Here is a 27,018-nt window from a genome sequence, read left to right as displayed (position 1 = left end):
TGAGAGTAAAGCACAGTGGGAGAGCTACCATCCCCTATGGCTCAACTCCATGTACATACTCTGTGGTCATATCCATCTGAACTCATTCTTCGCGCACATCAGGCAGTAATCATTATTCTAAACAAAAGGGGGATTTCATACTCAACTAATGGGGTAAAATACATCACAAGACATAGAATTTTATTTTATTTATTTTTGTGTGTGTGTGTGGTACGCGGGCCTCTCACTGTTGTGGCCTCTCCCGTTGCGGAGCACAGGCTCCGGATGCGCAGGCTCAGCGGCCATGGCTCACGGGCCCAGCTGCTCCGCGGTACGTGGGATCCTCCCGGACCGGGGCACGAACCCGCATCCCCTGCATCAGCAAGCGGACTCTCAACCACTGCGCCACCAGGGAAGCCCAAGACATAAAATTTTAAAAGGTCCTAGAGATCAACTGGAACAGCAGGTCTCCAACTTGGACGTGCATAAGAATCACCTGGCGGGCTTGTCGACACAGACTTCCTCTGCGTGGCTATTACATTCCACATCCTCTTGCCACCTCAAAGACATGGTTCTAGAAATTGTCCCCTTTTCTCTGTAATACTCCTCCTCTCTATTGTGTCATTCCACACTGGTATATAAGCATACTGCTACCTCTCCCACTGTTTTAAAATTTTTCCTTTGAACTCTTGGTTTCTCCACTGCCACCACCCCATTCTTCTCATGTCTTATATGCAAAATGCCTCAAAAAGCTGTCTACACTTGCTTTCTCTAACTCCTCTGTTTCCATTCTCTCTTGAACTTCAATCCAATTCTCGCCCTTACCACTTCACTGAAACCACTCATGGCAAGGACACCAATGACCCCCACATGATCAAGCCAACCGTCAGTCCTCAGTCCCCATCTTGTTTGTTCCATCACCAGCATCTGACTCAGTTTATCCATCCTTCCTGTCGGAAGCACATTCTTCACCTGGCTTCCAGAATACCACACTCTCCTGGTTCTCTTACCACCTCGCTGGCTGTTATGAATTGAATTGTGCCCCCCAAAAAAGATACGTTGAAGTCTTAATCCCCAGTACCTGAGAATGTAACCGTGCTTGGAAATAGGGTCTTTGCAGATTTCCCATATATAACCAGGTTAAGGTGAGGTCATTAGGGTGGGCCTTAATCCAACACGACTGGTGTCCTTATGAAATGGGGAAATCTGGACGCACAGAGGCACAGAGGGAAGATGAAGTGAAGATACACGGGGAGAAGATAACCATGTGACTGGAGTGACGCATCTACAAGCCACTGAATACCACATGTTGCCAGTAAACGCCAGAAGCTAGAAGAGGCAAGGAGGAACTCCCCCGCTAGAGCCATCAGAGGTAGCATGGTCCTGCTAACACCTTGAATCAGACTTCTAGCCTCCAGAACTGTGAGACAATAAACTTCTGTTGTTTGAAGCCACTCAGGTTTTGGAGCTCTGTTCTGGCAGCTGTATGAAACTAAGACACTGGCTAACCCTCCTTAGCATGTACGGCTGGTTCTCAACTGCCTAACCTTGGGGTGGCTTAGGGTTCAGTCACTGTACTTCTTTACTTTCCTGTATATACCCACACCGACTAGATCTCAACCAGTCTCACGGCTTTAAATACCTTCTCTATGCTGACTCCAGCCCAGACTTGTCTCCTGATCTCCAGGCTCATGGATCCACCTACCTTCTTCACATATCTTGGATGTCGGGTAGACATCTCAAAGCTAACCAGTCCCACACCAAACTCCTGATTCTCCCCAGAACACCCGTGCCTCCTTGGGCCTCTCCCGTTTCCATAAATTACTACTCACTGACCAATTTCTCAGACAAAAAAAAAAAAAAAAGATATTTATCTCCTTGTATTTTCTTTTTTTTAATTTATTTATTTTTATCGTTGGCTGCATTGGGTCTTTGTTGCTGCGCACGGGCTTTTCTCTTGTTGAGGCAAGCGGGGGCTACTCTTCATTGCGGTATGCGGGCTTCTCATTGCAGTGGCTTCTCTTGTTGCGGAGCACAGGCTCTAGGCATGCAGGCTTCAGTAGTTGTGGCACGTGGGCTCAGCAGTTGTGGCATGTGCGCTCAGTAGTTGTGGCGCATGGGCTTCGTTGCTCCGCGGCACGTGGGATCTTCCCGGACCAGGGCTCGAACCCGTGTCCCCTGCATTGGTAGGCAGATTCTTAACCACTGCGCCACCAGGGAAGCCCTATCTCCTTGTATTTTCTATAACCCACACCCCAAAGGTAAATCCTGGTGGCTCCACCTCCAAAATATATTCTGAACGTGACCTCTTCCGATCTCTTCCACTATCACTACCATGGCACAAACCCCATCGTTTCCCACCTGGATAACTGCCCCTGACACCTGATGGGGCTCCCTGCATCCACCCCTGCCTCCTACAGTCTATTCTCAACAGAGCGACCAGACAGGACTTGTAAAACATAAATCAGACACCATCACTCTTTTCTTCTCGGTTAGTGGAAGTCAAAATTCTTAAAATCTTCTAAAAGAATTTTCTGTTTCCTGCTTCTTGCAAGCCCCACCTCCTTTGCCCTGTACTCTCTCCATTCATTGTTCTTACTTTTTCCAACACACCACCGTGCTTCCACCTCCTATCTTTATACTTGCTCTTTCCCCAAACATCACAGCTCACCCTCTCACTTCCATCAGGTCTGCTCAAATGTTCCCTCATTGGAGACCATCTCTGATTATCCAGCATAAAATAGGAACCCACCCCTCAACCCAGCATTCTCTTTCCCTGCATTACTGTTTCCATAGCATCAAGCACCAAGTGATTTGTGAGCTATTAACCATTTTTTTAAATCTGTGTCCTTTCACTAGAATGAAGTTCCATGAGAGCAAGGGAACTGCTATATCCCCAGCTCCTAAACTGGGCCTTGTACTTGGCAGGCACTTAATACACGTGTTTTGAGTGAATGAAGAAATTTAAAAAGGAGGCAGAAATCCCTAACATGAGGTGACATTTGTTTTTACGTAAATAGCTTTTTCACAAGTTCATCTACCCACATTTCTCCAAAGTTGGCACAAGCACAGCTCAGTCTCAGCCTTGCAAACACTGTGGCCATAAAAAAATAAAATAATCAGAGATTCTAGGAAGAAGTAAAACTCTTCAGATTTACCCCCCAGAAAGTATGCTAATATCATTCTTCCTTTAAATGATGTTTTTGCCCCTAAAGATGGGTGCGTCCTCCTCGGCCTCACAGTCCCTCGGGATTGAGCCACCTACATAAGGTGACTCTTTGGCATCAGTTTCTCCTCTGCAGAAGTTGTACCTGGGTCGGCTCTACAGATAATAATCTGTAAATTATCACACTTTACGTGAACCTAAGTTACAGACGCAATCACATAGCCATATGAATCAAGTGTCTGCTTCTGCAGGATGAAATGACCATCCCAAAATGTACTTTCCCAACATGCAAAATGCAAGCGCAATGAAAAGAGCCAAGACGTAAAATGAGAATACTGAAGTAGTCAGTGATGCAGATGCGGATCGCGTTCTCTATGTACACAGCAGCTGCATCATTCGTGAGGTTTAATTTCATCAGACTGACTTCTATTTCATGTGCCAAGTTTTTTTCCGTTAGGATTTCAGCAGGTGCGATGTGACAAATCAATACAGCTAAATTCTTAGCCTCTGAACTAAGAAAACGCTCTATCACAACGTGTTAGGGTGAAAGACAGAAAAGGTTGGGGGAGGGGAAGCAAGAAAAGGCAATAAAGAGAAAGAAATGAGATTTTGAAAGGAATCTGGCTTTTTCTCAACGGGCTTGCCGCCAGGACACAGGTGTCAGGAAAACCACTGCTGAACCTAAGCAAAACTGGGAAAGGAGACATCAACATCGTTGTCATCGGACACGTAGATTCGGGGAAGTCTACCACTCCTGGCCATCTGATCTACAAATGTGGTGGGATTGATAAGAGAACCACTGAAAAGTTAGAGAAGGAGGCTACCGAGATGGGAAAGGGCTCCTTCAAGTATGCCTGGGTCTTGGACAAACTGAAAGCTGAACTCGAGCGTGGTATCACCACTGATATCTGCCTATGGAAATTCGAGACCAGCAAGGACTATGTGACCACCACTGATGCCCCAGGACACAGAGGCTTCATCAAAAACATGATGACAGGCACATCCTGGGCTGACCGTGCTGTCCTGATGGTTGCTGCTGGCGTTGGTGAATTTGAAGCAGGTATTTCCGAGAATGGGCAGACCCTTCTGGCCTACACTCTGGGTGTGAAACAACTAATTGTTGGAGTCAACAAAATGGATTCCACCGAGCCACCCTACAGCCGGAAGAGACACGAGGAAACTGTTAAGGAAGTCAGCACCTCCATTCAGAAAACTGGCTACGACCCCGACACAGCAGCTTTTGTGCCTGTTTCTGGCTGGAATGGTGAAAACATGCTGGAGCCGAGAGCTAACATGCCGTGGTTCAAGGGATGGAGAGTCACCCGTAAGGATGGCAGTGCCAGTGGAACCACACTGCCTGAAGCTCTGGATTGCGTCCTGCCACCAACTCGCTCAACTGACAAGCCCTTGCGTTTGCCCCTCCAGGACGTCTACAAAATTGGTGGTATTGGTACTGTCCCTGTGGGTCGAGTGGAGACTGGTGTTCTCAAACCTGGCCTGGTGGTCACCTTTGCTCCAGTCAACTGAAGTCTGTTGAAACGCACCAGGAAGCTTTGAGTGAAGCCCTTCCTGGGGACAACGTGGGCTTCCATGTCAAGAACGTATCTGTCAAAGATGTTCATCGTGGCAATGTGGCTGGTGAGAGCAAAAATGACCCACCGATGGAAGCAGCTGGCTTCACAGCTCAGGTGGTGATCTTGAACCATCCAGGCCAAAGCAGTGCTGGCTGTGCACCTGTGCCGGATTGTCACACAGCTCACGCTGCTTGCAAGTTTGCTGAGCTGAAGAGGATTGATCATTGTTCTGGGAAAAAGCTGGAAGATGGGCCCAAATTCTTGAAATCTGGTGATGCTGCCATCGTTGATACGGTTCCTGGCAAACCCATGTGTGCTGAGAGCTTCTCTGACTATCCTCCTCTGGGCCGCTTTGCTGTTCGTGACATGAGACACACGGTTGCTGTGAGTGTCATCAAAGCAGTGGACAAGGCAGCTGGAGCTGGCAAGGTCACCAAGTCTGCCCAGAAAGCTCAGAAGGCTAAATGAATATTATCCCCAACACCTGTCACCTCAGTCTTAATCAGTGGTGGAAGATCGGTCTCAGAACTGTTTGTCTCAATTGGCCATTTAAGTTTAATAGCAAAAGACTGGTTAGTGATAACAATGCCTCGTAAAACCTTCAGAAGGAAAGGAGAATGTTTTGTGGACCATTTGTTTTGTGTGTGGCAGTTTTAAGTTATTAGTTTTTAAACTCAGTACTTTGCAATAGAAACAACTTGACCAAAAATCTGTCACAGAATTTGAGACTCATTAAAAAAGTTTAATGAGGGGGAAAAAAAAAAGAAAAGGAATCTGTTATGTATGCCCAGGAGTGCTGTTAGAAATTTTGTTCCTTTGTTTCCATATCTGAAGGATTTAGATATGTGTCTTATCCGGCCAACCCCTAAATCCCCCACTGGTCTATTTATTACTGCTACACACAACAGAATTAGGACTTGAAATGGGATCTCTGGAAGGTAACAGTGCTGTGGCATCAATTTTTTTTAACGTATTGAGTATTTGAGAAGAGTGTACACCTGAAGAGCACAAAGAAGGGAGGGGTGGCCAAGCTGTGGTCAAGAAGATGAACCTACAAGAATGATTTTGCTGTAAAGGAGAACCAAAAGTGGAAGTTGAGTATATAAAAGATAAAGCATTAGAAATAAAGGTTGCACGAAAGGCCACAGGTATATGAAAGCCAGAGTGATTTCAGCTTGGGGACACTTGGGACATTACAATATATGCCCAATTGCTCCAGGGACTGAAGGGCATAGCAAAAGCCCTGGTGTTTAAAAGAGACGCTCAACCACACACGCAGTTACGATCTTGTTCCCTTATACCTTCCACCTGATTTCTAACCTCCTCGGGTGTCCACCCTTGCACACGTCACATGCATGGCCCTGCTCCTACATCGCTCCCCATGTGCTATCAAGGACACAGGCTGTGGCTTCTGTCCTGCATGGTACCTAATGCTCTAAGTTCGCAATTAATACCAAACCACTAATAGTTATTAGAGACCTAATATTTTAGACTAACATTAGAATTACATTTAATTAAGTTTAATAAATAAATTATAATGAGTAACGTGGAGCTGGAATGTCTCTTTAATGAAACCCATGGAAACATGACTGAGATTATCAAGGTTTTCTATTCAAACTTTTAGAATCAATGTTGTTTATATTTTCCTTCTGATTCCCACTGTAGAACAGAAATGTTTTTTTGATTTTAATTTTTATTGGAGTATAGTTGCTTTACAATATTGTGTTAGTTTACACTGTACAGCAAAGTGAATCAGCTATGTGTATACACATATCCCCTTTTCTGGATTTCCTTCTCATTTAGATCACCACAGAGCACTGAGTAGAGTTCCCTGTGCTATACAGTAGGTTCTCATTAGTTATCTATTTTATACATAGTATCAATAGTGTATAGATGTTAATCCCAATCTCCCAATTCATCCCACCACCTCCCTTTCCTCCTTGGTATCCATATGTTTGTTCTCTGTCTGTTCTCTACGTCTGTGTCTCTACAGAAATGCTTTTAAATATCTCTGGAGTTACAGTTAAGTTGTTTTTTTTTTTTCACTTGGGATTTTTGTTTTATTTTGGTTTGCTTTGTTGTTTAAAAACCACAGCAATGATGGAGGCTTAAAATAGAAAACTAGTGCCTATTTAAATATATAGTAGAGGTCAAAAAACAATCTGAATTCAAATGAGATTTCTAAAAACACATACATATTTCCTTTCTGATTTCTACAGATTTGTTCACTCCTTAAAAACTTTTATGCTATTTTGGGATTTTTACTGCAAAGCCAAGATAAGCGCTGATTTTTATCTGTTGAGGGTGTTTCCTACTCAGAAAAACAATCCAGGTCAACCACCACAATAATCATAAACACAATGGCCAAGGATACAGAAAAAGAAAATTCATGAGTTCACATCCAGCACATAGGGATCTGACTCAACTTTAAGAAAAAATTAATAATACACACAATCCCCTTCAGTTTTACTGACCATTTAAGGCAACTGAAAGTTTTTATTAACTTTTACTAATTAAATTATTCTGCTTCTTTATTTAAGTGTTAATGAAGTTTTTAAAGTAATGATTTTAGGAGATGCATTTCTAATTACTATTTCTAAAAATATGGCAAACCATGTTCTTACCACATCAAAATTAAGCAATTACCTATAAATGCCCATAATTAGAAATGCAGTATAAATTCTGTTCTAACAAACCAAGCCACTGTGTCTTAAAGATAGGATAATTAGCACAGATACTATTAAATGGGTGCTATGGTGATAGGTGCCGTAGAGATGTACAGACAGACGGGGTGAGGGAAAAAAGCAGCCCGAAAAAGGAAACTGATTTGTGCAAGCAGAAGAAAAAACATCTTGAGAATGAGACAGGCAACTGGAGGGAAGAAACAAATCAGCAGAGGGGCTTTTTAACTGATATTAGCAAGGTGTGTTGTAACAAATATTTAGTACAGGTAGTTCTCCCTATATATCTGAGTCTGCCCAATAATGAGTCACTGAAAGGGTTTATTCCTGGATGGCACTGAACTATACATGGGAGCGCCTTTAAGGAACAGGGAGAAACCTCACTTTGAGTGAAGAGAAAAATCTGACCCACAGCATACACTTTCGTTTCAGAGGAACACAGAATCCTTTCCAGTCTGTTTTATATTTACATCGTGAAATTGATCGCAATTTTCTGCTTAACACACTCTAACATACAAATGAATAAAAGTGCTGTTTTGTTTTCTTCAAACTTGGCAATAATTCGGGAGGATTTGAGATGATTTTTTTAAAGCTTGTGTTAGAGGACAAAAAATTAGGTACACAGCCTCAACCTCATAAAGAGCTGGGATTATATGACTGTTTTTCCACACACAGTACCTAAAAGGAGTTAAGTATTTAGCAGGTGTTCAGAAAGTATTTGTTTAAGAAGAAAGAAAGATGGGAAGGACTGAAGTGTTTCCTTGTGAATTGTAGGCAGAAACTGTTCTAAAACATGTTCATGTCTTAACTCATGTTTCTTATTGCAAAGGCAGCCCCATCAATCACTAATGTCTTCACTCAAATCCAATGGCATTTACTGAGCACCTACTATGTATGAGGATTGCCCCTTTTGCGTCTGTCACTCAGGATTAGTCTTTAATCCTGCAGCTGCAAAGCCCCAGGGGCCGTGAGCATATGGGACTAGTAATAGGATTTCATTCGACCCAGTAACACTTTCACTCCATCTGGCACGTTATTCCTGGAACAGTCACTGGAAAAGAAATTGCACTAGGTAAAAACATTAACAAAGCCGGGGTGATGGGTTTCAGTCGAAACTGCATGTGACAAGTTGCTCTTCTGGTCTTAACCATAGGCAGCTGCACACCTTTCTTCCACCCGGTTCCGTGTTAGCCTTCCTCTCTGTCCTTCCACACCTGCATCCTCAATTCATCCTCCTCTTAGACTAACAGTTCTGCCAACTCAGGATCCATCAGTCTCTCCACATCAGCATTAAGCTGTATGGAAAATGAGAGAGTGAAGAACAATGTCCCTAAGACTTGGGCCACTTCCCTCCATTCTCATAGGCTTGGATAACTCTATTTAAAGTCCACTCGGCTTCTCCTCCCTGCCTTGTAAGAAGTGTACACTTCTTAAAGATGCCAAATTTCTTTTTCCCCAGACTTTTACCCACCAGACATATATGTTGCAGTTGCTGGAAAAATATTATTAAATGAGAACTTTTTCATGAAAACAGTAATCATCACCTAGATAAATGAATAAATTTGCTACTACTGCTTTTCTTATAAAGATGATAGCAACTCAATGTTGATCAAACTTATTCTTGCTAATGCTTATACACAAAAATAAAGGTTAAGAACTAACAAAATTTAGTGATTAAAAGAGATCGATTTAAAGTAGAAAAAACAGGAAATAGAACAATATACACTTTTTCTAAGACAAATCTGTTTAAGATATTTAGCTAAAGGAAAATGACACTGATCCAGAAACGTAAATGGCTAGTAGAGAATCACTAATAAAGAAGTTTTATTTTAAGCCTCTGAATTTCCTCTAAAAAGCCAAGATTTTAATATTCTTGGCTTGGACTTACTGTACTAAAAACACAGTAACACAAGGGAGAACAATGAGACATTCCTTAAGAGTTCATTTACTAGGTCAAGTGTGCATTAGAATCTTAATTCTGATCTACAAAATCATTATTCTCTTACAATTTAACTGAATATTTATATCCATGGACTATTTTAGGACACTTCAGAATTATTGTCATCATGCCCCATTTGCTCCATCTTTAGAATACTTAGAACACACATCAAAAAAGTTTAAAGGCTTATGTTTCTGAAATAATTTCACTTTACTTTTAAAATTGAATACATAAATGTCTGAGAGTGCTATTTTTAAAATTCACTTTCATGACAAACTCTTTATATTGAGCCTCAAACTGTAATTCATGAGAAACTTGAGAAACTTCTAAAGATGAATTACATGTCCAACAATTGCCATGAAATTGGAGACACAGAGTTTCCTCCAATAATGAGCACCTATAAGGTTTCTTTATATTATAAAAAAGAAGGAACAGGAGGAAGCGGGGAGAGAAGTGTACAATGAAGAGAAATAGGTGTGTGTAGCCAAGAGACAAGATGGAATTTGAAAGAGCCACGAGACCGTGGCTTAGAAAGATTAAATTTACTCCACATGACTCCAAAAGGCAGAAAAGGGACCATTAGCACGAAGTCAAGAGAGGAGAGGGGAAACTCTCAACTTACTGTGGTAAAGAAGAACTTCCTATTAAAATGGTATATACGCACTTACGGAGTAACAAACTTAAGATCTTCAAAGGAATTCAAGTAGAAGCTGAAAGACTACTTAGCATGGACACTGAAACTGTGAATTTCTCTACTGGGTGGGAAACAAGGCTAGGAGGCCAGCTCCGTGATTCTCCGCTTTACGTGTGTATAGTCACATGTGTGGAACCCTTCTATAAGGTCAAAAAAGTGTAGGTGAGCACTTTTAAATAAATGCATTATAATTTACATGTCCGGGATGGACGTCTGCATTTTGGTGTTCGGCATCCATGTTCCTCCTCTGGTAGCATCAACTTGCTCTTCCCTTTGGAATGACCCAGTCCCTCTGGTCTGAGTGTGGCTGGTCGAAGCCCCACCTCTTCAGTTTGTCTCGTCCTCCTGGCCACAGACATGGGCATGTGACTAAAATCAGACCCAGGCAAATAATCTTGAAGTTTTCATTCAAACTAATGGGGAAGGAAAACTCTTTCTGCGGAGCTGGCTAGGATATAAGGCTGAAGCTTGCTTAAAAGCTATCTTGCCATCATCATAAGGAAAGAGGCTACCCGGAAAAGAGTTAGGAGAGAGAAGAGCTGAAACCTGATGGTAACCCCAGGACCCACTGACACCTGGGCTTTTCAGCCATCAGCTAGCAAAGCAGTACATCCTCTCTTCTTCTTTAGGCTAGTTTGCGTTGCCTTTCTGTCACTTGCAACCAAAAGGTCCTAACCAATGTCAAAGGAGGAAATAATGAGAAAGGGAGCTTGAACGTCTAAATACTGGCTAATAATCTAATTCTGTAAGTTTCGACCTTTACAACCTAAAATATTTAGGGTACCTCCTGGTACCGTTGGAACTTTCTCATCTTCTTCATCATGACTATTTTCCAATTCATATGGAACCAGCTTTTCTCCCAGCTTTCTGCCTTGGTTTCCCTTAACCTCTCAAGAGGTTCTGTATTGGTTTCTCAATCTCCCAAGAAAGAAATGACATGCGGCACTTCCGAGAGTCATCAGCTGTCCTGTTCACACAAAACAGCCAACTCTCCCCTGTGGCATCAGGCTCACGCAAACCAACTGGAAATTTTCCCTCTAAGTGAACAGACTGTTTCAAAAAACACAGGACTCCAGAAATAGTTTGTCAAGCTGTCCAGGTTTGCTGTTATGAAACCGGTGCCCAGGCCAAAAGAATTAATCTCTTTTCTCCCTGAATCAGAATTTTCTCAATGAGCCTTAGGCCAATTAACCAGGGAGGGCATCGAGAATCTCATCACTCCACACTTATGTCTTCTGCTTTTTTGAGCATTTCTAATCTTTCTTTACATTTTCTAAACAAACTAAGAAATGCTTGATTTTACACATTTTAATACAACCTGGCATGGGTCACTGGTCATCATAATTGTTTCTACCCCTCTATAGAACAAAATAAGGTACAAAGAGATTAAAATGCACATACATGTACCCATGTCTGATGATTATCTAATAATATTAATCACACCATCATTTTTTACAAAAGACATAAACAAGTTTTCTGAAGGAATACGTCTTAACGCCATTTTCCCCTGTTAGTGCAAGTCACGTAAATATCCCCTACCACGTACTTGTGGCAGCTTAGCCGAAACGCAGGCCCTCATAATAGAAATGAAGCATCGGATTTGCTGCACACAGTGCCACGTCCACACAAAGCCTCACACTTCGGACAGGAAGGGAAGAATAATACTGTATCCACTGGTAGCTGCAGGGGGACCTTTCGGGAGACAAAATGGCATTACTTGAGTTGGAATTTGGCCAGGACACTGGGGCTAAATACCCGGACTCTTGTGAAAAGTGCCCTGGGATTGTTAATGCCCTCCAGTCATCAGGACCTCAGTTTTGTGTCTTCTATGAAAAGAAAAGCTGATTAGATCATTTAAGTAAATCTCTCCGTGGGCTTCTTTAGCTTCTGATTATCTAGGTATGCTTTAATCACCGTCAAGACTGCCCTGGTGAAAATTAATCACAGATTAATGTGAGACACTCCAAAAGGTATCAAACCACCAAACTATATACCTCGACAGTATATCACATATATAGTTTTCATTTGTTCCCCAGGGGATTAATTGAGAGACCCAGCGATTCCTACTTGGACTAAATCATGTTGTTTTAAAGAGTACATAATATCCCAATTATCCTGTTACCCTTATCTTTATGAGTCTCCAAAGGAGGGATAGCCTAAGTGGGGTGATTGGATTTAATACCACAGCCCTGATCCAAGGTCCTGTTTCAACAGACACTCTTTTTTTTTCCCTAACAATTACTCTGAACATTAAATCTTCTATGTTATTTACTAAAACACCATAATAAGACTTTAAACACGATTATTCATTTCCTTTGCCATAGAGAAATCTAGGCTCTATTCAAATTCCTTAAGGGAATAAGAGGAAACTGAAAATCTCATTTTAGGTGGTAATAGTATTCATAAACATTTTATACTGGCATGCATGTATAAGAAGGGAAACATTTCTTGTATTACGTGAACAAATTCTCTTTAAATACAGGACTGGGGGGAGGACCCTTGAAAATACTAGCAAATGAGTTCTTCCTCCCCCTCTTCATCACTAGTGTCTACTAAAACCCCAAAATGAAATGAATTCATGAATTTCTTCCCCTTTTTTCCCTAAATCTTTATTTTTACCAACACACTCATTCGTCTGCCTTGAATGAGTTGTTTTTGTCCTTCCCAGCCTTCACAGAAGGATGTTTTAAGGTTTTCTTTGGCCCACAGGGCAGCTTTGCTGACTCTTGGTTTCCTCATCTGTAAAAATGGGACAGCTCGAAGAGATCAGTGGTTCTGAACCCAGGCTGTGCATTCAAATCACCTAGGATGCTTTCAAAATTTAAAAAAAAAAAAAAATTTTTTTAATCCCTTAACCCAGCCCCCTGAGATTCTGATTTGGTTGTTTTAGGTTTAGGGATCCAGCATCTTATCCTTTTTAAAAGCTCTCCAGATGATTCTAATGTGCAGCCAGAGCTAAAAAAAAAAAAATGACTGAATTAGTGTCTCCAGGTTTCTTTCAGTCCTAAAGCTCTCCGTGTCCATCTATTCATAAAAGGACCACTTAGCTAACATGTCCAACACACGGAATGGGTTGGTTTCCTAGGGCTGCCACAACAAATTACCACAAACCTGGAGGCTTAAAACAACAGACATATATTCTCCCACAGTTCTGGAGGCCTGAAGTCTGAAATCAAGATTTTGGCAGGGTTGGTTCTTCCAGGAGGCTCTGAGGGAGAATCCGTTCCATGACTCTCCCCGCATCTGGTGACTGCCAGGCCATCCTTGGCGTTCCTTGTCTTCTGGAGGCATCACTCCACTCTCAGCCTCCATCTTCACATGGCCCTCCCCTCTTAGGCCCTGTGTGTCTTCTCCTTTTCTGTCTCTTATAAGGACACTTGTCATTGGATTTAGGGCCGACCCTAATCCAGGATGATCTCATCTAGAGAGCTGCACCTTCATTACATCTGCAAAGACCACTATTCCAAAGAGGATCACATTCCGAGATTCTGGGCGGACATACCTTTCGGGGCCACCATTCAACCCACTCCCCTGGAGGTGCCACTTTCATCAGAAGCCAATAACAGAATCCTCTGAAACAGGTGCTAGGACAACTGAAAGGTACACTGCACAGAGGAGACGAGCCACGGGGCTTTTGGCTGCCATCGCAAGGAGAACAAGGGACAGAAGGAGGAGAACACGAAGGGTGCACCAAGGTGGCTCTGGGCCAACTCCCACCAGCAGCTCAGGACTCAGCTGTCAGGTCAATTCTACTCTAGTTAGAGACAAAATGAGCCGGCACCTCCGCTATGCTGGGACAAAGAAGTGCGTGCTGTGTGGCCTCCATAAAGAGGGACCGCAGAGTTGGAAAGGCCTTCCGTGAGCGCTCAAGAGGCTATGCATTCCTCAACCCTGGAAAAGGGCCCTCGTTTATTATTATGTTCAATAATCTCACTACTTTCTTTCTCCTACTATCCCCCCCAAACAAATCCTCAGACCTAATGGATTTCCATGAATCCTGTTATACATAACAAGGAGGAAAAGAGACGATGATGCTATAAAATGCCTACTACAACTATAATCTCGTTTTTATGCCAATTCATGTTATTGCCGTCTTTCAAAGCTATGCTCAAAAATCCTTGCCCCGGGGGCTTCTCTGGTGGCACAGTGGTTGAGAGTCCGCCTGCCGATGCAGGGGACACGGGTTCGTGCCCCGGTCTGGGAGGATCCCACATGCCGTGGAGCGGCTGGGCCCGTGAGCCATGGCCGCTGAGCCTGCAGGTCCGGAGCCTGTGCTCCGCAACGGGAGAGGCCACAACAATGACAGGCCAACGTACTGCAAAAAGAAAAAAAAAAATCCTCGCCCTTTCATGGTTTCTCCCCACCCCCAGGCCTATGGACCATCCCAGTTCATCCTTTAGCATAAACATGCATCATTTTAAGTGTGTCTGCTTGTACTTATAAATATGTTTACTCCACATCTCCTATGCCTGTTTAGACCCAGGCCCAGTGAGGCTGATGGCTCATCACAAGCAGAGATCCTGCCATCGGCTTCTGTGGGATTCCTTTAGGACTATCACCCAAAAAAGAAGAAGAAAAAAGAAAATAAGATAAAAGAAATGTTTCTCTGTTCTGAAATAAGAGTGGCATACCCACTCTCGAAATACAATGATAACATTTTGAATTACAAACCCATGAAGGGATCTAGCAACGAATACTTACATAAATAAATGCTAAGGGGAAAACACCTCTGGAACACCCACCCATTTCTTCATTTCTTTAAAATGGTTGGAGACTAACTGGGCTGTGTCACTGGCTGATAACAGGTGAGCTGTAAACGGAGAGCTTGTTTTTCTTCTTCAATCCCCTGAAGTAACAAGACCTAAGAACAGCTCCGTCGTTAACTTGATTACCTGGGTCTCACACGGTTACATCAGTGATCTGTGATGTTACACCAAATGGCAATGATTTCACGGAACCAACCTATCACACTGAGGAGAAGAGGTGGCAGGAGCTGTTTTACACTTGCAAACCCAGCCCTTCCCGATGATGTGGCTGCCCCAGACGTGAAAGATTCTGCCCCCGCTCTCTAGCATGGACTGCCTGTCCAGAGGGTAACCTTCATTTTCTTCGAACCTTAGCTTTCAGCAGTTGTCTACTAAGTTACATCACTCGAATGGTAGATTTTCTCAGCCCAGGGTATCATCCACTTTAATCATCAATCCACTTAGATACAGCCACCCTAAGAAAATATCTGCAAATCCTTTATCTAAGGGATGGGTATCCAGAATACACAAAGAACTCCTACAACTCAGCAACAAAATAACAAACAACCCAATTTTAAAATAAGCCAAGGACTTGAACAGACGTTTCTCCAAAGGAAATCTACAAAGGACCACTAGTCACATGAAAGGATGCTCAACATCACTAATCATTAGAGAATTGCAAGTCAAAACCACAACGAGATACCACTTCACACACATTAAGGTGGCTATTATAAAAAAAGAATACTAACAAGTGTTGGCAAGGATGTGGAGAAACTGGAACCCTTGTTCATTGCAGGCGTGTAAAATGGTGTAGCCACCGCGGAAAACAGTACGGTAGTTTCTAAAAAAATTAAACATAGAATTACCATATGGCCTAGCAACTCCACTTCTGGGTATATATCTAAAAGAACTGAAAGCAGGAACTCCAACAGGTATTTGTGCATCTATGTTCCTAGCAGCATTATTCACCACAGCCAAAAAGAGGAAGTAACCCAAGTGCCCACTGATGGGTGAATAAATAAACCAAATGTGATATATACATACAGTGGAATACTATTCAGCCTTAAAGAGGAAGGAAGTTCTGACACATGCTAAAACACATGAATCTTGAAGACATTATGCTAAGCGATTTCAGCCAGTCACAAAAGGACAAATACTGTATGATCCCATGTATATGAGGTACCTACAGTGATCAGTTCATAAAGATAGAAAGTGGAATGGTGGGGCTTCCCTGGTGGCACAGTGCTTGGGAGTCCGCCTGCCGATGCAGGGGACACGGGTTCGTGGCCCGGTCCGGGAAGATCCCACATGCCGCAGTGGCTGGGCCCGTGAGCCATGGCCGATGAGCCTGCGCTCCACAACGGGAGAGGCCACAACAGCGAGAGGCCCGCGTACTGCAAAAAAAAAAAAAAAAAAAAAGAAAAAAGAAAACAAAAAGAAAGTGGAATGGTGGTTGCCAGTGGCCAGGAGGAGAGGAGAATGGGGAGTTATTGTTTAATGGGTACAGAGTTTCAGTTTGGGAAGATTAAAAAGTTCTAGAGATGGATGGTGGTGATGACTGCACCACAATGTGTGTACTTAATGCCACTGAACTGAACACTTCAAGACGGTTTAAATAGTAAATTTAAATCATATTTTAATCATAATAAAAATAATATATTAAAATAATAGCCATCCAAATCCAAAAATTATCTACATTATAATACTTATTTTTAAATTAAGGTTGTTAGAGTCTATCTTGCTTTTTGGTCTGAGCAGTACTGAAAAATCATGCTTCATCTACCTTTCTTTTTAAAAAAAAATAAGGAGGAAAAAGAAATAAAAGCTTCTTACCTCACTTATCCCCTTCATATTTGCTGCACAGTAAGGTAAGTTTTAAATTACTTTTGAGAGTAAAAATAAAACCACTGTCTTTTTCATAGTTAGAATTCATCCGACGTTCTGCTGGTTCCACTCACCCTCCAGGTGTCCTGTGCCCCACTTCCATCTCGTTCAGAAGTCCCCTAGCACCCGTCCGTCCCACCCACTACACCCAGAAGGTAGGAGGAAATCTCTCTCCTCTGGGGTTAATGCCCCTCAGGTACAACAGGATTGATAAAGCTTTTAGCAGCCCAACACCATTCATGACCACAAGAAAGTGCTTTAGCGCTTAGGAAAGCAACACCACAAATAGCCAAACGATCGAGTAAAATGAATACTGCAGAGTCAGAGTCACAGCAGGGACGATGAGACACTGACTCTAGAATTCTGGCTCTCACCACAGTCACTATTCTGAAAATCAGGAATGGAGGGGAGGGTGGGTATAGAAAATGTGTTCTATAGGTGAGAAAAAAGACAAGTAATGGGGAAAGCAACAATTGAGGCTGGAAGTTCATCTCACCTTTTGCATCTAAAAGTAGACCTAAAAATGAAAACAGCAGCATAAGTACAAATATATTCTTGTCTTAATGACAGAAGAATGGACACGGATGAAGTAGACATCTGCATATCTTGAAAATCTTAACATCCTGTGTTACTTACAAAACGTTTGAACAAGTAAAGTGTATTTTTTTAATAATAAATTTTCCAAATTACTATGGTGAGCACTTTTACAATCAGAAAAAGAAATCCTCAATATAAAAACTGAAAATATCACCGAGTATAATAAATGTTTTCCTTTCCTAAATATAGTCCTTTTTATTGTCTATACTATTTAGAATTGTCTATAGTATATATCATCCTGGACCTTCATTCCTGGTCGATGCACCTCGAAATACTTCTCAAATCCCAGCACACAGCCCCATGCTGCTGTTTTTACAAATGACCTGTATACACATACGCAGAGGTATCTACCCTCCATGACATGCTCAGTTGGGCAGGCCTTCAACAGTTTCGATTGCTTAATAAAGAAGAATCGTCTATCTATACTTTGCCACGTGCCAGAGGAAGGTTCATTTCCCAGATCATTCTCTCTCTATCCAGCCAAGGAAAATATCCTTGATTTTTAGAAAAAGAAAGAGACAGAGACAGACACTTGGGCAATGCCCTGGAAGAAGTTGCTGTCTTAGGGTTTCCACTTGCTGACTAGCCTGGTGCCACTTGGTGGCACTGTTGATTCCAGTTTGCTCCCTGATCCAAGGGACGGGTGTATCAATTGATCCAACCATAATAAGCACGTGTGACTCTGGCTGACAGCCTTAATAGAAACATCAGAATGTCTGTATTCCTATCTCCCAAATATAAATGGTAAATCTTATAGTAAATGCCCTTCTCTTAGAACCTTCCCTTGCTTTTCTATCTAGAAATCCAACCTTCCCATGAAGGTGCCTATCGGCCTGCCTCCGTGAAACCTTCCCTATAAACTCTGGCCAGAGTCTCCCATAGGGCATGGCAATCTGGGAAAGTTATCTTGGGCACCGCCCTGGTAGAGAGACAAGTGGGCAGGGACTGGGAAAGAAAGTGAGTTGGTGAAAAGGAAGCAGTGCCACCATCTTGAGATTTTTTTTTTTTAATACAATATAAAACACAGGGAAAACAACACTTTGATAGACTTTCATTTATGTGATTTATTTGGTGGGTGTTTTCACTAAGCCTCCCAATACACCTGTGTGACCATCCTATTCTAGAGACAGGAAAGGGAGATTCACAGGGGTTAAATAACCTGCTCGAGGGCAGGCACACAGAATTTGTGAGTTGAAGACTGGAACCTCATCCTTTTCTCCAAGCCCCAACCCCACATTGCCTTGACATAACAGGGGCTCTGAAAGAGCTCCCGGGGTAAATATACACAGAGGCCCAGCAACCTCTAACCCAAACCTAAAGACTGAAGTGGGGCAACTACCCCTCAAGAAGGTCTGTGGCTCCTATCTTCATTTACCCACTCCCCATGCGCCCCACAAACACATAATCACACATATTGAGCTGCATATTCCTCTATTTGTTCAACTTTGTTTTCTTCCTTCAAGATTGTCAAAGTTGTTAATTTTTTAAATATTTCAGTCATACAAACATTTGGAGGAACCAACATACACTGACATACATGATCACTGTTTTGTTCTCTGAACCCCTCGGGGAAGCTCTGCCTCTGTTCTACGTTGATCTTTCCTTTTTTGTATAATAAGGGGACGTGACAGAAGCCTTGGGCAATGACAAGATAGAACGCTCAGGGGAGGAGCAGAATATGGATATTTTATATCAATAATTATTATATTATTGCTTTGAACAACACGTATTACGTTCTTTAGTGGTGAGAATAGCATTATATGATGTTGCAGCTAGTAGCTCTGATCACAAATCACCATCAGTGAAGGAAAAAACACAGGGAGATATTTCTGGTGGCTGTGATCTTACTATCAGCATTTAGTTTATGATGTATATAAAATATGACTGACTATAAAAGAATGATGCTAATCTTTTAACAAACACCACAACTTATATGTACAATAAAAGAAAGTCATCACCTTCTAACTGGGTGCTTTGGAACATTATATACATATTCTTGTGGCTACTCAAAACTCTGTGAAAATTCCTCTTTTGATATTATATTCAGTGCCTGATACATATACTTTTGATTCTTCTCAACTGTGGTAAATATTCATACTTTGAGGGTGGATTTCATTTTCGGAAACAGCTGAGTCATCTGGAACTAAATCTGATACATAAGCTGGAGAAAACTGAACCAAAAATAAGATTCATTCATTGAATTATTCAACGATTATTGCGTTGGACACTATGCCACATGAAGATAGCCTCAGCTCTTAAGGGGCTCACAGTGGAAATAATACCACTTTCCCAAAGATGTTTAAGTAGCTCTGGTTGCTTTTAAGTAGGACTATGACAGGAGAGTAACAAGGCTGGGTTTCTGAACTGGCTCGTAAAGCAGTTATAAAAGCAGTCCCAGAAGGAGGTGTTCCAAACCTGTTTGAGCAACAGAACTTCAGTGGCATCAATGGCATGAGCATGTGACCTCCCAACAGGGCTATTCCAACAAAGGATGCTCGCCCAGAGAGTAACATTCTGGTATGTGTTACTTTACAATTTGATCCAGTATTTACTTTACCATCACATCTACTAAGCCCAGCAAAACTGCAGTTATGGGTTATGATACTGAATGATAAGAAATCTTTCCATTTGCTTCCTAAGCTGGCCTAAAAATCAATGTGGCCACCATTAAAGGTAGGGGAGAGCTATAGTGCCTTACAGGATGGCACAGCCTCCCATGGGTGTGAGGTGGGAAAGACAGCCAGCACAGTGCCATGCAATTGAGTACATACTGGCGGGGGGTGGGGGGTGGGGGCGGGGGGTCAAGTAAGTAAATATATAGAAGATGACAGGAGCCAGGCTTCTCACTGTCAAAGAAGCGAGTTACAAATATGGAAAAGGAGAAAACTGGAAATGAAGATACTTGTATGAACTCACAGATACAGAAATTAATGATATTTAACACACACATAAATATAAATATAAATATAAATATATATTTCCTAGTTCTGACAATTAAGAGGACTCGGAAGCAGCAACACCCCAATAGCGATAAGCATACCTAACGCCCTAATGCTTGGTTTCTAAAACCATTCTTCACTAAAAGAAACCAGGGATCCTTGGAGAAATAGATGATTCCAAAGATGGACAGGGAGAATATCAGAAGAGCCTAGAATACCTTAATGTGTCAGAAACTAAGGAGGTGCCTAAAGAATAACAGAATTGTGTCAAAAAGACACAGAAACTTGCTTATATGGGGTCACACTAGCCAGGTGTGGGACCATTTTAGGACCAAAATAAGTAATGATAGTGATGGATTATAATCCACTGAATGAAATAGGAAATCATAAGTCTGTACTGATAAAAATACACAAATGGGGCTTCCCTGGTGGCGCAGTGGTTGAGAGTCTGCCTGCCCATGCAGGGGACACGGGTTCGTGCCCCGGTCCGGGAAGATCCCACATGCCGCGGAGCGGTTGGGCCCGTGAGCCATGGCCGCTGAGCCTGTGCGTCCGGAGCCTGTGCTCCGCAACGGGAGAGGCCACAACAGTTAGAGGCCCACGTACCGTTAAAAAAAAAAAAAACATGAATGAACAAATTAAAAGTCTGGTGAGAGGACCGGGATGCATATCTAGTCTCAAAGGACTCTCAACAAAGTTAGTATTAATTACAAAGGGAAAAGAAGTAATTTTACAGAGGAGAAGGCTGGCAGACATGACCTTAATCAAGTGATTAAGTGAACATCACCAGTAATGGATCAAATCAAAAATGTGTGTCACCTGGTAGGAGGCAATGAAAAGAATACAGCACCATGTCCATGGAATCCCTGCCTGCGAAGCCTAACCTCAATACAGTCATGAAGACACATCAGCCAAACTCAAGTTGAGAAACATCAACTGACCTTCAAAATCATCATGAAAGTCACTGAATGACTAAGGAATCGTTGCCGGTTGAAGGAAGCTAAAGAAACAGGACAAGGAAATGCAGCACATGACTCTAGACTGGATGCTTCTGCTCTAAAGGGTATTATTAGGACAACTGGCAAAACGGGAATGGGGTCTGAGGATTAGATGACAGCAACAAATCAGTAGTAGTCTCCTGATTTTGATGGCTGTACTGTGACTATGTAGGAGAATGCCCTGGCTTTTAAGAAAGCCACACTAAAATATCCGGTGGTGATGCGGCACCGTGCTGGCATCTTACTCTCGAATGGTTCAGGGGCAAAAGAAATGTTTTTTATAGTGTACTTTAAAACCTTTGTAAGTTTGAGATTTTTCCCCAAAAAAAGTTTTAAAAAAAGAACGTGTCAAGAGAGTAGAATAAATAGTCTGATGCTGCAACTGGCCATCCCCTCATCCCACTCCATTGCCCAGCTTGGTCCTATACCAGCGAACTAGCACAGGAGGGAAGAATACTGTCCCTATCCTTAAGGACTTGAAAATACGCTTATCTTAAAAGGGAAAATTACAGGAAATGCAGGAGGGATGTGCCCTCTTCCTGCTGACTGCTTCATAGACCAAGGACCACAGCGATAAGTAGAAACATTAATGCTTACCAGAGGCCAGCAAAGCCCCGTTGGGTATAAAAGCTTTAAAGATTCTTAGGGTATAAGAATATAAAGTAAGTTAGGAGGGCAGCATGGAGTGACCCCAGGGCGAGCAAGAGTCTATTTAAATTGGTTGAATTGTGTAGCTGTTGTACCTGTCCAGGAAGCTTCCCTGTCCCTCTTCTGGGGACAGAGCCCACCCCTCCCCACCACCACAACAGTCATCTGTCTAAGGGGTACATATGACCCTCAATCCGAGTTCTTCCTGAAGTATGTATACAACGCTAGAAGAAAGACGCTCTCTCTTTGCGCTGTGGTCCCTCAGCTCTCCCTACAACTCTAACAGATCTGGTACCCTTCCAGAGCCAGTGTTCCCTTTCCTACTGAAGCCACTGTAGACTGGGTTTCTCTCACTTGTCCCCACAGAGTCATGACTAATACAGCTGCCATCTCAGAAAAAGACAGTCTCTGGTGTAAAGTTGTAACCTGAATTTCCAGCACCAGGTCCCACATACCTGGGTACCATATGCTGGTTTCCGGGCCCTAACCAACTGCTGGATGCATAAACCAGCCACTGAGGTCTCAGACTGATGGAACTGAGATTAAATCCTAGAGTCCAGAGAATGGGAGTGGCCTTGAGTCGTCCTCAAATTTCTCTGCCCCTTTAATTCAACCACAAATGTCTGGTTCTGCTCAGTACCTCTGTTTATGGTCTGGGTGTTGGATGCAGTTGTATACATTGTTGCCTTGTTCCCCAACTGCCTTGTATATACTGTTCCTCTCCTCGGTGACACTTTTAACTGTTTTATGGGCAAGATCCTAGACTCCCTTTCTCTCTGCCTGCTGAATGGACACTCAATAAACACAACTGAATGGTTGCCCAAGTATAAAAAGATCAGATTAAAGCTCAAGGCTCTGAGTGAAAAAATGAGACTAACAATAGCTGAAGAGTCTCACTACAAACTCACAGTGCCTTATTCGGGATAGACTTCCAAGAAACACTGAATGAATGAAGTAACCTTGCCGTCTTCCTCCTGTTAAATCCCCAGCAACATTCGCCAGGGCACCGGGGTCACACACTCCTGCCTGGGGCGTGCCTGCTTGCTGCCAAACCTTGACGTGAATTTAACCACCTGGCCTGGTCATGGTTCTTGGTCAACTCATTAGGAAGCCTGGCGGGGAGTTTATGCATGGCTAGCCCTGTCGCACATGAATGCTTTTTAGAGAAGAGACCAGTGGGTTAGTGCAGAAAAATGTGAAAGGGTTATGCCCATCTGATCTCCTCTCTGCTTAAGGCAGCGTCACCGTGCTTGTCACCCTCGCTGTGCCTAAACAGCTTCCTCCCAGCTGTGAACCAGTACCGTGAACTCTTAGAAGACAAACGACCGCAGATTTGGAAAGAATCACCCTCTAAAGCTGCTCAGCTTCCATGTGAGGACCCCTTTTCTTTCTTATGCTCCATCGCATTCTATTCTTGAAATCTCTGTATTTTTTCCGAAAGTATAATATACTTCAGAGACTTTATTAAGTTCCACCAGCTTTCTTTTCATTGTTTTAAAAACACTGCATTTTTTACAACAGAGTATTTTAAACAGCGTTTTTAAAACACCAAACACGTAAATGCTCATTTAATTAAGACATTAAAACCATTTTTTCTCCATAAAGATTAAAAAGTTTACTTCTGTTAAAGTAAAATTTTATTCTAATATACATACACGAATATGAAAATATATATATATATATACAAATGAACCCCATGACAGCCAGACAACAGGATATTTCTTCCTCATTGGCATCATGCTCTGCAGGGCAGACAAGTCACTCGGACATCATGAATAAACATAAAAATATTTTAGCTACATTGGGGAGAGGTGGAAATGGAAATATGCACTTTTTCATTTAGGACTTTCTTAAAATAGGCTACATCTGTACTTTGCCTTATCTTCAAAATACTCCTTTGATAAAATGTATTTTGAAAAAAAAAATCCATAAATATGTGTTCACTGGTCAGGATTTAGTATTCTACTGGTGCAGTGATACAGGAAAGAAACTAAAGAGACAGGAGCAGTACCGTTGATTGTGCTTCACCATAGTTTTCACAGGAATTTAAAGGTTCAATTCTATGCTGTTTATTATCAGGGCCAATATAAAATAGAGCTCATTTGTATTTAGTGTTTTGTGTTTAGAAATACCCCATAGTCAATATTAGCTTATGCAAAGCTGCACAGTTTGTGTAAGGAGAAATCAATGACTGGTAGATTTCTAACTTTGTAGCAATTGCGTTAAGACCCCATAACTCAAACAGCATGATGCTATTTCTACAAGGTTATCAATGCTCTTTATCTGTTTCCCTGAAAAAATTTTTCTTTAAAACACTGAAACCAAAGAATGGCCTGGAGATTGTGTTTCTGGAGGTGCAAATTAGAAATCAGACTTCTGGTGAAACTAAAAATCAAGAATAGTTACCAGTAATAAGGAATCTAGTCACAGCTCGTATAACTGCCAACCCTAGGGAAAACGGAAAGCCAACCTCATCTCCCTCTAGAACCACAGGCCCCGCCCTCACCACAAATACATCACACACTTTCATGCCTGGGCAACTTGGTGCTCACCATCTGTTCCCCCACCCCCAGGGTCAATCCTAACCAACTTGCTTGTCTGCTAAACTATCCATCTAGACTCCCAACTACTTCTTTTGCAAGGGATCTTTCTTAATCCACCATCTACTCTCCCTCACCAAGAATCTGCCTGCCTCTCTCCTCTGAGCTTCTATCACATCTGCGTACACCTACAGGAAAACACAAGACACAGTGTTCGCATTCATTTATTTTTCTACCTCTGTGTACTCCTGGAGGACAGAGACGGTTAACATCTCCTTGTGCCCCCAATGACTAGCAATGTCTAATGTTGTCAACAATAAGTCTGTTGAATGACTGGGGTTTCTGAAAACTAACACTGTTTTTTACCTCACTTTTACTTTTTTTTTTTCTATATATATATTTATTTTTGGCTGCGTTGGGTCTTCCTTCCTGTGCACGGGCTTCTCATTGCAGTGGCTTCTCTTGTTGCGGAGCACGGGCTCTAGGCACGTGGGCTCAGTAGTTGTGGCTCGCGGGCTCTAGAGTGCAGGCTCAGTAGTTGTGGCGCACGGGCTTAGTTGCTCCGCGGCATGTGGGATCTTCCCGGACCAGGGCTCGAACCCGTGTCCCCTGCATTGGCAGGTGGGTTCTTAAGTACTGCGTCACCAGGGAAGTCCCTCACTTTTACTTTTTATGGTTAAGTTTCATAAGACAACCCTGCCCTGTTGGGGTATAATACATAATTAAACTTTTCTTCTTGGTGACTCAAGTTCATCCTCATTCGATACATTATCACTGAGGCCCTCTGGCTACTGATTCATACAGGACTGCGTGCTGCAATCCTAAAAGCCTCCCTATGGCAGGGATTTATGAACTCTTGGGTCACTTCTTAAGTTTTCTGTCTCCTTCTTTTTCAGACTTTCTCTTCAGCCTGTTTTCAGTAGAACTGCCTCTAGTAGTGTTCACAATCCACCTCTCTTAATTAGTAGCCTGTAATCCGCTAAAGCAGAGGAATTTGATAACCAAGCTTGTTAAACCTGCGCAACTAAAACTAAAGCCTTTGAAGTGGTGCCTATAAAGCAATAAGGTCTTGGGGCTCCGGTATTTGGAATGTGTGACAGCTACTTCAGATGTTTGAGATCTTGGAAATTACATGACGCTTTCTCCACCCTGGTTTGCAGTCCTGACCTCCACATAATTGAGATTTTATAACAATTAAGCACCTGAGATATGATTTTCCATAATCCATCATTAGAAGAAAAAAATTCACATGGAAATCACTCAGAAACTGAAAGCTTAAAACGAATTAAATGGCTCTTGATACATTCTGAAGTCAGCTAATCGATTTCTGTTCTGAATCTGACCGTTTGTAAAACAGAAAACACCACACTAGATATTGTCTATCAATCAGGATAGGCTTGATTTCTTTCTTGGGACAAACAACCCAAAATTATCAGTGTCTCCCACTGACAGCAGTTGTTTTTCTCACTCATGCTACATGTCTACCACGAATCATCTAAGGGTCCACATTCTCACCCTGGGACCCAAATAGCTATCTCCATGTCGTCACTCCTAGTGTACAGGAAGAGATGCAGAGCACCACATACTGGTTCATAAAACTTCTGCCCAGAAGTGACACCATCACCTCTGCCTTCATTTCATCGGCCAAGGTAAGTCAATGGCCATTCCTGAGTCTAGCCAGGCCAGAAGGAACAATCCTCCTGCAGGGAACAGAAGCGTGGGAAAGGAAACTGGAATATTCGGTCGACAGAAACACAGTTGACTACAGTGACTATAAAAGAAGGGAGGCAGATATCAGTCACAGGGGCTGCCAGCAAAGAATAATGACAGCACCCCTTCCCACAGAGGATGGACTTGACCTCAGAACCTCGCTGACCCCAACATTCCTGAAAACTGACTGAGGCTGGCAAGTGAAATAAAAAGTATTTGCCAACCCTTCTCCAGAGTCGAATAATCCAATGTCCGGGGTTAAAGGAAGGCTTCCCAGAAGTAACATCTGAAATGAGCACAGGCGACGTCCTAAGCGGGTAACGAAGACGAAAAGGCTGTTTGAGGCAGAAGCAGCAGCACATGCAAAGCTCTGGGGGTGGGATGGTGTGGTTCAAAATGAGGGTTACACAGCACTCCCCGTGAAGAAGGACGGAGCTGGAACTCATGTGGTGACAGAGGAGCGTGAAAAAGTGAGACATAACAAGGAGATCTAGTTGATCTGACAGGATCTTATAGGGGATGAAGGAGAAGAAATCAAAGCTGACATTGGTTTTTCTGTCCTGAGCAGAGTCTGGAGGACACTGACATTCAGGAACGAGGCACAAGGAAGGAGGAATAGGCCTGTGGGGGAAATTCGAGGCCATTCCTAGGCACAAGAAGTCTGAGTTGCTCAAGGGACCCGCATTTACACATGTAAGTGGGGGCGTGTCCAGGGCACAGCTGGAGAACTCAAGGTGAGAGCTGAACGCCAAAAACGGACCATCGGCTTAGAGATGGTAACTGAAGTCCGGGATCCAATGAGCCTGCTCAGGGAGCAATCAGAGTGGGAAGCACAGAAGCCAGAGCTTCCGGGGAAGCTTCAAGGTCAGAGCTCAGGGGAAACAGCACTGGAGAAAGGAGAGAGATGAGCGCGGGAGAGAAAGC

At 42.7% G+C, this 27,018-nt stretch overlaps 2 protein-coding genes across 2 annotated transcripts in view; one reads left to right on the top strand and one right to left on the bottom strand.

Annotated features, from left to right (window-relative positions):
* NEBL (nebulette) overlaps nt 1-27,018 on the bottom strand; it is a 339,097-nt gene that overhangs the window by 242,959 nt on the left and 69,120 nt on the right. The window lies entirely within an intron of this gene.
* On the top strand, nt 3,845-5,187 carry LOC114903765 (elongation factor 1-alpha 1-like). Its single transcript, XM_029237017.1, is given in 2 exon segments — nt 3,845-4,667; nt 4,670-5,187. Coding segments are annotated over 2 exon segments (1,212 nt in total). The 5' UTR covers nt 3,845-3,973.

This window comes from Monodon monoceros, unplaced genomic scaffold (genome assembly GCF_005190385.1).
Source record: "Monodon monoceros isolate NGI ecotype Baffin Bay Population unplaced genomic scaffold, NGI_Narwhal_1 Super_Scaffold_21, whole genome shotgun sequence".
Taxonomy (NCBI): domain Eukaryota; kingdom Metazoa; phylum Chordata; class Mammalia; order Artiodactyla; family Monodontidae; genus Monodon; species Monodon monoceros.
Note: the sequence above shows the minus strand (reverse complement) of the source record. Positions and strands in the feature narration are given on the sequence as shown.